This window comes from Ambystoma mexicanum, chromosome 7p, assembly GCF_040938575.1.
Source record: "Ambystoma mexicanum isolate Mex_15411 chromosome 7p, UKY_AmexF1_1, whole genome shotgun sequence".
Classification (NCBI taxonomy): Eukaryota; Metazoa; Chordata; class Amphibia; order Caudata; family Ambystomatidae; genus Ambystoma; species Ambystoma mexicanum.
Window position 1 is genome coordinate 609,858,861 of NC_090939.1, and position 13,046 is coordinate 609,871,906.

Genomic DNA, 13,046 nt, shown 5'->3' on the forward strand with positions numbered 1-13,046 from the left:
TTTGTAACTACAATGTCAAAATTCTTAAACAACTCTAAATGAAATAGTTTACAAATGTTTGAGAAAATGTGTTCTCAATAATATTTTCTGGTTCGGTTATGAATACAGCACCCAAAGCTGATGGAATACTAACCCAAACAATTTCAAAATCCAGTCTTACCCAGGGACCAAATCCACTTTGTTGTGAACTTCAATAATTGAATTAAGTAATCGTTGTGGAAGCTCAAGTTTTCGCAGTACTGAGAGGACACTTTCTTTCTGGGGGATGGTTTCGGGGTGGCTGATGTCCCGCACGTGAATTATTAAATCCTGGATACAAAGAAAAAACATGTATTTAAATTAGGGTAGGCGTAGATGTGCTTCATCACTAACTGTTCTATTAAGAACATCTTTTTTGTCAAAGAAGTCTTGACAGATACCACCAATCTGGCTCATCTCCCTCCCAGACCGATCCAAAAATATTTTTTTTAAAGCAAATAAAATGTTAGGGTGTTGCGTGAGAGGGAGTACCAAGGGAGTATAACAAAGTGCAATTTGATTTTTGTAGAAAAGCAAGTAAGCAATCCGCTTTCTTGAAAGGATAACAGCCTGATGGTGTTCTGAAAGCTTATGAAACAAGATCCTGCATGTGCTGACAAAAGATATCACAGCATTGGAAATTGGGGGAGCTGGGAGCTATTTAGCTCCTACTTGTGGTCAAGCAGAGCCTTGCTAGTTTTGCGCCAACAGCTACCACAAGCTACATTTGGCTCCCCAGGACAACTGATGTCAAACAAGCACTCCTATGTGAATAATACTCTGTGCATTTCGTATAATCAAAAAATAAACATTAGGACACATCTATACAACATTAAAGGGTACATAGTCATACATTATGGACAACATTATATGTTTGCGTCTTATGTGAAAGTTACATTCACAGGAAGCTATGTAGTAGCTCCTCCTTCCTGGTGGTAGCTCCTAGGCACTGGTCAATGCTGGATACCCAGGAGCTGCTTTTAGCTCCTGCTTATCCAATCTTGATTTCAATCCATGTATCAGCTTTTAAGATCACTTAAAGTATGTTTGCTTTAAAAAAAAAAATACACTTTAAAAAATATATCCAATCAAGAGAACATATGATCTGCTCCTACTAAGCAACATCTATGAGGAATGATCCTGGGTTTAAGTAGATCTGTTTTTATTTATTTATTTAAAGGTGTGTTCAAGGTTTCAATTAAACCATTCTCACCAAATTAAAGTTTAACATAAATACAACACAATGTGATTAAGTGTAATAATATACATCATGATACAAAGACTATGACATGTTTTATAAAACAGCTAATGATTTAATTCAGTCATAGATTAATATGTATACCTGATATATATGTTATAATAATTTAATCATTTGGGATTTTCATTTCAATCCTTCCCCAAAAAGATAGCACTGAGTGCATTCATCTCCAATTAATTCTCATAACGTCAAATCATCATAAACCCCCACCTCAGGATCCCTTGGACAAGTTTGAAATTCATCATAAACACGGTCAGGAGCTAGAGAGGAACTTAATATTACTAATAGAAGTCTACCTGCCGACCGCTACTCAGCATGAATCCTTAGGGGTAACTAATGATTGTATTTTGTCTACAGAATCCAAACCTGATGATCATAAATTTGCTGTCCATGATTCCATTTCAGTAACAAATAGATATGATCCTTTAAGGGATGCTGATACTTAAGTAGAATATATCAAGACACCTATTAGCGTAAAAGAAAGCCAAGTCAAGGAAATGATACAGATATCCATTAATAGGACCTTAATTGGTAAGGAGGCCAAATGTGAGGCGTCTGTTATGAGAGATTAGATCCAACGTTGATGAGATTAAAGTTATGCTAATGTCACCAAGTAAATTGGAAGAGGTTCTGAGAGACTCTAAAACTGCATTGATCACAACTATCCATAACTTGCATGACTGGGAGTCTATGTTACTGCAGAGGTTTGATCAAATGGTTAATAATACGTTAAGCATAGCATTGAGTAAATTATGCCTCACAGCTAGTGGCAGAAAGGAAAAGCCATTTGACCTGAGACGCATAGATGGAACAGGCTCATCTCGGGCCTAACAACCATAAAAATACCAGCCATCAAAACTCATTTAACATCAAAAGGTTCCAATATTATTTCTAGTGTAGGAAGTTTGATAACTACACATGATCCAATAATAAACACTGGGGATGTGCCAAATAAAGTAGATTGTAAGAGTCTACCACTTAAAATGAACACACATATACCCTTGATACAAAGCAACATAGAATCTGCAGGTATGAGCAAGAGGGAGTTTTAGAGACACAGTAGGAACAAGTTACTTACCTGTAACTGTTGTTCTCCAGCATGGGTCTGGCATGGATTCACATGCTCATGAATATTCCCCGTCGTCAGGCTGGGAATCCTCGGTAAAGAAAGAATCAGTATCAGTTTCGTTTCTGATCTGTCTTTCTTAGTAGTAACCAATCACTGATCTCTGGGTCATACTGCCCCCAGCCAATGACTGCCCTCTACCTAAGCCCCGCCCCTGGCAGCCATCCTCAGATTTGGTATACCGTAAAGTGGCAGTATGACCAAGTGAAGAGCCGCAGAGGGGTAGGAGGGAGGGTTCGCATTGGAATCCATGCCAGACCCATGCTGGAGAACAACAGTTACAGGTAAGTAACTTGTTCCTTCTCCAGCATGGGGTCTGGCATGGATTCACATGCTCATGAATATAAGAATACATAGCAGTACACACATGCACAACCACGGGGGGTGGCAAAGGCTCAACATTAAGCATTACATCAAAACTCAACATTAAGCAACTCTTACCTCCTCTTCAGGCGAACATGTTGTGCAGCACTGCTTGGCCGACTCTGGACTCCTCCCTGGAATCCCGGTCAACGCAGTAGAATTTCGTGAAGGTGTGCGTCGACCTCCACGTAGCAGCCCTGCAGATGTCCAGCAGGGGCACACCAGACAAGAACGCCGTGGTAGCAGCGATCGCTCTGGTCGAATGGGCTTTTGGACGGCCGGGAAACGGTCGGTTTGCCAACCGGTGACAGTACATGATGCAGCCGGAGAGCCATCTGGAAATGGAAGCTTTCAAGAGGGCCTTCCCTTGGATCACAGGTCCAAAGTTCACAAACAGCTGTGATGTCTTTCGAAAACTCTTTGCTCGGTCCACGTAGAACTTCAGCGCTCTAGCTACATCCAGCGAGTGCAAAGTCCTCTCGGCCTGCGACGAAGGAAAGAAAACTGGCAACACCAAGGGCTCGTTGAGATGGAAGTCCGACGGCACCTTGGGCATGAAGGAGGGGTGCGTCCTCAGCACCACCCTCGTCTCATGAAAAGTCAAGTATGGAGGCTTGCAGGATAGGGCCTGAATCTCTCCCACGCGTCGTGCAGAGGTGATGGCCACAAGGAATGCTGTCTTCCACGACAGGAACTTCAACGGAGCCGAATGCAAAGGCTCGAATGGAGGCCCCATGAGCCTAGTCAGCACCACGTTGAGCTCCCACGCCGGGGCCGGAGCCTCCACCGGCGGGAACGATCGGAACAGTCCCTTCATAAACTCCTTCACCAGGCGGTGAGACCACATGGATGACAGTCCTGTAGTCAAACTGATACTGTTTATTTCTTTACCGAGGATTCCCAGCCTGACGACGGGGAATATTCATGAGCATGTGAATCCATGCCAGACCCCATGCTGGAGTAATGTGGTTTATATGCATGAAGCACAGAATCTGAACACAAATGACCATGAAACGAGTGAAGCACTTATGAATGGGTCAATTCACTGGATTAAGCATGTAAGGTGCTGTATAGCAGTCATAAGAAGTGATATAAAAACAGCAGATGGAAAGATTTTGGGAAGGCTAGACAAGCAAATTTAACTACAAAGTTAACGTTGCATGATCGCACAATAGCAGAGGGTCTTTTGGGTATTGTATATAGATCTAAAGCCATTGTGCGCACAGAAATACAGTTAAGTCCATTTCTGCACTTCTTGACAAGTACCCCAAATGAGAATAAAAAAGGCCCTGGTCATAATACATCAACTAGGATTCACAAGGAAGATATAAAAGAATTGACGGAGGTACACACGGAAGACACTAATTTGATACCTTTTGACTAACCATGGGACCCTAAATGATGACATATTTGAAATGGTTACTACTGGTACTATGGGAAATACACTTCCACATCAGCCACCGTTCTACCCGTTAAGAACTCACACTAATTGCGTACACAGCAGGATATCTACATCTTTGGAGTCAAGAAGAAAAATGGAAGAAAAAGATCATTCCTCACGATATTGGTCTATATTGGTGCAAAAGGAGGTTCGTTAGTTCTGATCTTAACTAAATTAACTTTATTTTATTCTATCATCTATTTCCACAAAATGTTTACAGTGTCTAGAATTTAATACGAATAAAGGGGATAAAGGGCTGCTTGTACATTTGTATAACAGCCCCTCAGAATATACACAAATTAGAAGCCCATTTATGGATTTGGATCTGACATTGAGTGCAATTACTGACTCTTTATTTTTATAGAGTAAGTAAATCATGTAGTCTGCTGTTGGGTGACTCTAATGCAAGATCGGGTAATCAAGACAGACTTAACAAATGAGACCAGCAAGAATGAACCCAGAATGGGATTACGCTGATTCAGGCAAATTATGTAAACAACAAAGGCCAAATCTTGATTGAAAAATGTAACAAACCTTTTTTTTAATCTATAATTAATGGCAGATGGTCTACCAAACAACTTGCCAGAGGCACTTTTCAACTGGATGGATGCCAACAACCTGAAAATCAACCCAGGAAAGACAGAAATCATGATCGTATCCAAAGACCAAGAGAACGAAATCACCATCCCATGGCCTACGGAAATGGGAAACGCACCATCACCATCGAAGGTAGTAAAACATCTGGGAGTCCTAATGGACAACACTCTAACCCTACCACAAATAAATGCAACAGAGAAGAAATGGTTTTTCCTCCTCCACACGGCAAGAAGAATTCTACCTTTCCTCTCCTTCATGCACAAAACACTCACTATCGTCGCCCTAATCATGTCAAAAATCGACTATGCAAACAGCCTCTACCTCGGAATACCAGAATACCTCCTGACGAAACTGCAACGGATCCAAAATGCAGCAGCAAGACTACTCCTCAAACTATCCAGAAGAGACCACATCCCCCCCAGCCCTAAAAACACTACATTGGCTCCCAGTAATACATTGCATCACCTTCAAAACAATGGGCATAATGCACAGGGCAATCAGCGGACAGGGAGCAGAATTCCTACAAAAGAAAATAACAGTCTACAAACCAACGAGACCCCTCCGATCAAGCAACGAAATCTGCCTGGAACTCAAACCATACCTTAGGAAAAAACTTGGAGGCACCTCCTTCTACCACTTAGCCGCAAAAACCTAGAACAACATCCCAAAAGAAATAAGAAACACTGAAGATCACCTAAAATTCAGGAAATCACTAAAAACCTGGCTCTTCAACACCACAAATCTGCAAACCAAAACCAGAAAAAAGGATGACTAAACCGGAAAGGACAAGGACATCCCCGACCCGAGAGGGTAACTCCAACGGCACCTGGACGGATGACACCGAATATACTGGAACACAGGCGGAACACAGGCGGCACACAAGGAAACTGAGTCAACTAACCCAGACAATCCGACCAACACTTTCACCCGCCCCTTAGTTACCGACAGGCACCACAGTGGAGTGGAATTGTCGAGATATTAGCAATCACCACACTACCTGAGAGGTTGACATTGGCAGGTGCACTGGCCACAGGAGTATGAAGGGAGGATAAGGGGAGCTATGAGAGAGCATGTTAGAGGTGGGGGCCAGAGGAGTAAGGAACCTTGTATGCCAGTCGGACCGAGATCAGGACAGAGCCGCATCAGGGTAGACCACACAAGCCGAGCGCCCCAACTCAGGATAGAGACACAAACTAACCAACCCTACTAACTTTTCCCTTTCTGCATACACCTCTCAAACTCCAAACCAAACACAACCAAAACCTACAGCACAACAAACCGCACAAACTTCACTACATTGCAACAACAATACAAAACACACATAGTCTTGCACAACAGTACACAACGACTCCCGGCCGCAAACACCCCAGGCCCAGCCAACGGACCCACCGGGCCGAGTCCGCCAACAGCACATCACTGCTCCCTTGCACTTTTCCTGCTTCCTCCCACTAACTCAACCTCCCCTCCTTTTTCAGAGCCACCAGAGCGCCAGGGGACCACTCCGGTGGTGATAGTGCGCAGTACAAATGTCATTTAACATTAACATTAACTTTTATTCAATCCCCAATGGGCCCAATAGATTACATGATTACTAGGTTGATAGATTGGTGCTGACCACCATCCACTAGAGTGTTCTCTCACTATACCAGCTACAGCATACCCAGTACACGCCAATACTTTTAACGACCTGATATGGAATAACACCAATACATGTGCAAAGTGGTCTTCAACAAATGATGATAAACGTACGGCACAAATACTGACAAGAGGTGAGGTGGCAATTTCTATTTGCTTTAACAATACTACCAAACCTACAAATGTGGTAAATTAATTTAATCAGCAACATTCTATCATCACAAGACTTTATTCAACATAGTCATTACCCACATCTAAATAGAGTTCATTATGCTTAGCATATGAAACATGTGTGACCATACAGATGGATTTTATACATATAAAACATCATAGTGGCCTGAGAATTTCAGAAAGTAGAATCTAAAAACACTTAAATAAATGTAAAAGGCAGTTCATCCCTACCAGTTCATCCCTACCACAGGAATCCTTTATCTCTGTTTAATACTGACCGAGATAATGTGGTCAGCGTCCCTCTGGACCATTAACTACAAATACCCATTCAATCGTAACTTCGGGGCAATCAATCATAATAGTACAGTTATACAGGTAATATGAGGTGCAAGCGCACCTCGCATACCCTTATTCTTGGTGCACTATTGTGCCCCCGGGGGTAGGTTTTATGCATGGTCAATACCTAGCTAAATAAAACCTGTGGTGTGGGCCACAGTCAGACGCTAGGCACAGCCACTATTCAGTGTGCTTGATCTTATGCGCCATGCCTGATGTAAATAGGATGCCACTAAGTACACTATATTGATGCTTTGGGAGTGGTGGAATAGTACAAGGGCATCCCTTGTGCGTCAAATACTATAATTGTTACATAGTGATTTCAGGTATCTGTTCCTTGCACCACCATACCTCACGCAAAAAAACAAAGTGGCTTAAATTCTCCCTTGCTTGGTCTCAAATCTGGCAGACGTAATTTCTTGCTGCATCCCATCTGGAGGTTTCGGCTGCCAGGCTTAACTGACCCATCCTGAATCGAGTGTAAAGATGCAGTGCTTTTGGAGGTGTGACCACGTCCAAGAAGGTTTCAAAACCCTTAACCAGTTTACATTCTAGGTAAAAAAAAACAGGTGGTCAGGTATCCACATGTGTTCAGAATGTCTGCTACCCCCGTCTCCTGCACTATATTCTTTAGTCTGCTACTAGCGCCTCTCGGTATACTTAATGGATTAGACCAGTAGGCTTCTAGATGGTGACTAATTAGGTACCCTTTCACATGGACGAACCAAGGCAGGGAGCGGGCACCCTCTTGATTCATCAGGTGTGATAGTGCATCACAGTACACACTGAACTCAGGTGTGGTCCAAACCCTGATCCAGTAGAGTATAGGCCTAAGAGTGATATCAACACCTATGGGAATACACCCGAGCTCAAAGTAAAGTGGTATTCCCGGGCATGCGATTGGCAAGCCAAGTAAGCGCTTGAATAAAACTTTTCTCCCACACCCAATTTGTTATTGGGAGCATGCCCCCAGATCTCAGCACTGTAGAGCGCAGCTGACTTCGCTTGGGCAGCATATATGGTGAGGGCTGGGGAAATGGCCTCTTGTCCATGTGTGTGGAAGAATCGCCAAATCGCACGAGTATAATTACTAACTGCTGTGCTTGAATTGACCACCTGCTCCTTTCATACAACTTACACCCAGATAGCCCATTGGAACAAGTGCGCAGCTATGACTAACATTGATGCTCAGTTTAACATTAGGAAACTTTTTGAATTTTGGGAGGAAGACATAACCTTTCTTGTCTCAATGTTGACCTCCATTTGCAGGTCGGTACACTTCTCCACCAAAGCATGCAGGGTGGCCTTCAGCCCTTTGATAGATGTGGATAATGTACCACCGTCATCCGCAAAGAGTAGGATTTGAATAAATTCCAACCCTAGTTTAGGTTGATCGCTGCTCCTACACCTGACATAGCGGACGACTTCCTCGATATATATAAAAGGAACAAGAGGGGGGAGGATGAGGACACACCCCTGACAAACCCCTCTTGTTATAGGAAAGGGTTCAGTGAATTCACCCCCCAACCCCCAACGCACCCTCGCTATATTGTTTGAGTAAAGGTGCATGATAATCTGTAGGAGGTTATCAGGGATCCCCCTTCTGGCCATGATCGCCCACAATTTGTTTCTTGACACACAGTCAAATTCGGTCCTGAGGTCCACGAACACTGTATACAGGTTCATATTCCTCAGGGTCGCATATTTCTGCGTGATCAGGTTCAGGCAAAACACCTGGTCGATTGCACTTGTCTTGGCCCGGAATCCCGCCTGTAAATGGTCTACTATGCCCTCCCCAATGACCCATTATTGTAGGTGCTCGTATATTAGTCTGGTGAATATTTTTCCTACCCTGTCTAAAGGGGAAATGGGCCTGTAGTTTATCCGGTTCTCCCACCTTCCTTTTTGTTTATGGGGATTATTATCGCTTCCTGCCAGGACTGGGGGACTTTGTTGACCATGAGGGGTAGAGAGGTGGGGGGAGGGTGGCGCGTTGCTGAAGGAGGAGATAACATTTTTCGGGTACGTCTTCAACAGTGCGGGAGTGTCAGCCGACCCACAAAAGGTGGCAGACATAAAGGAGGCCTCCCTGCCCGACAACACCCACAGAGATGCGCAGTTTCTTGGGAATGGCAACCTACTGCGGGAGGTTCTTCCCCAACCTGGCAACAATGTCAGAGCCGCTTAGGGATCAAGACGTCCCTCTCAGCCGAAACAACAATGGCATACTATGGCCCAACGCTGACAACTGAACTATACGTCGATGCTAGCCCTGTCGGCCTCGGGGCTATCCCCGTTCAAATATCACAGACAGGCGAAACAAAGCCCATCGCATATGCCTCCAGAGCCCTCACACTCACTGAACAGTGGTACTCGCACATCGAGAAGGAGGCCATAGCGGTGCTTTGGGGCTGCCGCCATTTCCACATCTACCTCTATGGACGAAAATTCAGGGCCTATGCAGATCATAAGCCACTCATCCCGATCTTCACGGGATAATCATCACACCCTCCGGCCAAAATTGGGAAGTGGCTGCTCCATCTGCAGCAATAGGAGTTCAAGTTGGCCTACCAAGCGGGCACGGACAATCCGGCAGACTTCCAATGCAGGCACCCGAGGACTGCCACCCTAGGGGAAGTGAGTGAAGCAGAGGAGACAGAATAGCAAATATGCCAAATCATTCACACCATGAAGCCCAAGGCAGTCAGCATCGAAGACATTGTGGAAGCCACGCACACTGACCCCTGCTGCGACTTGATCAAGAACACCATCATGTCGGGCGAGTGGAAATCTTTCCTCCACCATGTACATAATCGCACGCCAGCAGCCATAGACTTCCTCACTGGTATGTTTCCAGTACTACAGGACTTGTCTGTCACCAGCAAAGGGTTGATCCTGAGGGGAGCCCGCATTGTGATCCCCAGCAGCCTGCAGGACAGAATCATGGCGATGGCACACGAAAGCCACCAGGGAATGGTCAGGACAAAAGCCAGTATTCGACACCGGGTGTGGTTTCCTCACATCGACACCAAGTTTAAGCAAATCATTGCATCCTGCCTCCCCTGCCAAATCACAGGAGCACCGCCAAACCCTGAACCTATACAGTCGGCGGAGCAGGGGTCATCAAGGTGGGATGCCATCAGTGTCAATTTTTGCACAGTACAGGAAGGAACATACCTGCTGGTGGCCATTGACGACCAATCAAGATACCCAGAAGTGGAGACTGTATCCTCGACAGCGGCGCAGAAATTGATAACTGCACTTGAGAAGATGTTTGCTACACATGGCCTCCCAAGACGCATCAAGAGTGACAATGGACCGCCATTCCAGGGGACGGAGCTCACAAAATACTTGGATGACTTGCACATCAAACATCACCACATCACGCCCAAGTGCCCACAGGCGAACAGTGATGTGGAGAGGTTCATGCGGACCATCAACAAGGTGCTACGCATATCCAGGGCTCAAAACAGCCCCTGAGAGTGGATCTATACAGATTCCTACAGAACTACTGAGTGACTCCCCACAGCTCCACAGGTCTACCCCCGGCGGTCCTCATGTACGGGACTTTGATAAACTCGTCCATACCACACCACCCAAGCAGAGGAGTAGACACCCTCGACAGCGACCGTACTCAACGAAGGAGAGTGGCAGCAAACAAACATACGAGTGTCAGGAGGCAGACAAGGAGGTTGGGACACAAGGTGGGAGATCGTGTTTTGGTGTTACGGAACCCCACAAAGACCAAGCTTGAAACACGGTATGACTGTGTACCCTGGATATTCACCCTAACGGAAGGAACAATGGTGACAGCGGCACAAGGGCACCAGTCGATCACCAGGAATGCTTCGTGGTTCAAAAGGGTGCCCCGACAAATGTGGACTGATGGAGACACAGTCAAAGACGGAGGCAGAGCCGCCACCAGACGTTTCGAGCCACCAGAACGAGAGAGAGGCGACCCCGAGTCGAGAGCCGAGGGGCAACCTGAAGGATCTGACAAAGCGTCTCCAGAAGATGAAGGTGAGCCAGAAGGGGGACCTGGCCTAGAGACAGCCCTTCGGTCAAGGCCTGGCCGGTATGACTTAAGGGCAGCGCCGAAGGCTCTGGAGAGGCTAAGAGACTATGGGCCTCATTCCGAGTATGGCGGTAAGGGATAGCGGCAACCGGTAACGAGACCGGTGGCGGTAATCCCTTACCACCCTACTCCGAGTTCCCTCTGCGCCCTCGCCCTTAACGCCTGCTTTGAGCAGGTGTTAAAGTCGAGGGCGCAAAGGGGCCTCCAAGCCAATAACGTTGACCGTAATGAACGGTCACCGTTATTTGCATCTTCCCCATTCCCATTGAGCCCTATGGGGGCTCATTTGGGAATGGGGAAGAGCCTTGGTGAATGGGGAATTACCGCCCCGCCAACCTTGGAATGGGGCGGTGATTCCGCCATCCACCAAGGCGCTGCCGGTCCGGGTACGGCGTCAACCAAGGCGTTAATAGCGCCATTGGTTAGCGCCGTACTCGGAATGAGGCCCTATGAGTGGTAAAGTGACAATGTCGAGAGTGCGATGACGTGAGGCGCACAAACAATAAAGGGCCCGCCCTGCCGGAAGGCAGGCAGTTCCAGGCACGAGCCAGAGAGAGCTTGTCATGTCCTTCGCTCCTCGAACAGGCCAGACGCAGGCCCTGAGCTTCTCTCCCTCCGCCAGCTGCACCGGCAGGGAGGGATCTAACACTGGACACAGATTTTTTTTTCTTGTTTACAAAACCTGAATTACAAATCCCAAAACAGAATAAGTTTTGACTGATAATATAATCAGTATATGTAGTCTGCAGGACACACGAGTGTCCATTAGTTTAGAACACTTTCTTCTTTATATACTAGTGACTTAGTGTGCCAGAGTCGCATTCTCGCCCCTGCACCTTTGAATAGTTATAGAATACTTTAATCTGTTTTAGAACATCTTTAAAAAGAGGCGTGCACTCCTGATTTCTCTTTATTCCTTTGGATTTAAACTTCCCAGCAATGGATTGTAATTGTTTATTTATACAGCGCTTATACACAAGAGGAGTGCTTCAAAGCGCTTCAAGGTGGGAAGGGAACAAGGGAATACAGTAGTCATTCTTAAGCCTTGAAGTTTCCGAATGATCTAACAAAAAACTAGCATACCAGGCCTGACAGCATTTCTCATAGTGCAAGTGCATGAAGTGTTTCAGGCGCGACCAAGCTAGGGAGGGGAGACAAACGGGAGAAGGGGGACAAACTAACCTACTAGTCCTAGTTCATTCAGATCAAGCAAGTGTACAGACGTAAGTGCAAGGAAGGTGGGCATGGGGGAAAAGTGCGCAGGGCCCTGGGTTAAGTGCAGAGAGGTTACCCCTCTCCTGGGGTGTAAACTGAAAGTGCAGTAATGCTGAACATAGTGCAGAGGCCCGAGGCAAGTCTGGCTGGGGAGCCTGGGACCGGTAAGGCTCTGCAGGTGAACCAGGCGACCAGTCAGCAAGGAGCTGAACAGAGTTAGGGGGGGTGAAGGAGGTGGGGGGCAAGAGAAAAGGAGAGGAGGTTAGCAGGGGAGAGGGTAAAGACGGACAGAGACAGGAAGGCTGTTCCAGTGGGAGGCACCTGCAGCAGATAAAGATCTATCCCCAAATCTCATTTGGAAAACAGCTCACCCGCAGAGAGTTGGATGAGGACAAGCGGAGGGCCCTAGAGGGAGAGTATTTAGGAAGAGAGCGTTGTAGATAGTGCAGGCCCCGGACCCAGAAAGCATTGTGGATTATGCAGAGTGTCTTGGACTTGATCCATGCAGCCACGGGGAGCCAGTGGAGGGATTTCAGCGCTGGAGAGATGCGGTCCCTGGGCTTGAGGCCAAGGATAAGTCTTGCAGTTCTGTTCTGGATAAATTGAAGAGGACAGAGAGAAGCAGTAGGAAGATTGAGAAAGAGGCTGCTGCAATAGTCCAGCCTAGAGACAGTAAGGGCTCTGGGGATGGGGAGCCTCTGGGGGAAGGTGACAAAAGGTAGAGTACCTCTGAGGAAGTGCAGCTAGTAGTGAGACATTTTTGAGATGTCAGAGATGTGAGAAGAGAAGGAGAGAGTGGAGTAGAAGATGA

The 13,046-nt window shown here is 46.2% G+C and overlaps 1 protein-coding gene across 1 annotated transcript in view; it reads right to left on the reverse strand.

The window, feature by feature from the left end:
* GTPBP6 (GTP binding protein 6 (putative)) overlaps window positions 1-13,046 on the reverse strand; it is a 336,155-nt gene that overhangs the window by 73,909 nt on the left and 249,200 nt on the right. Inside the window, exon 8 of the mRNA XM_069636625.1 lies at window positions 161-309. Within this exon, the coding sequence (XP_069492726.1) occupies window positions 161-309 (149 nt within the window). The remainder of the gene's footprint in view (window positions 1-160; window positions 310-13,046) is intronic.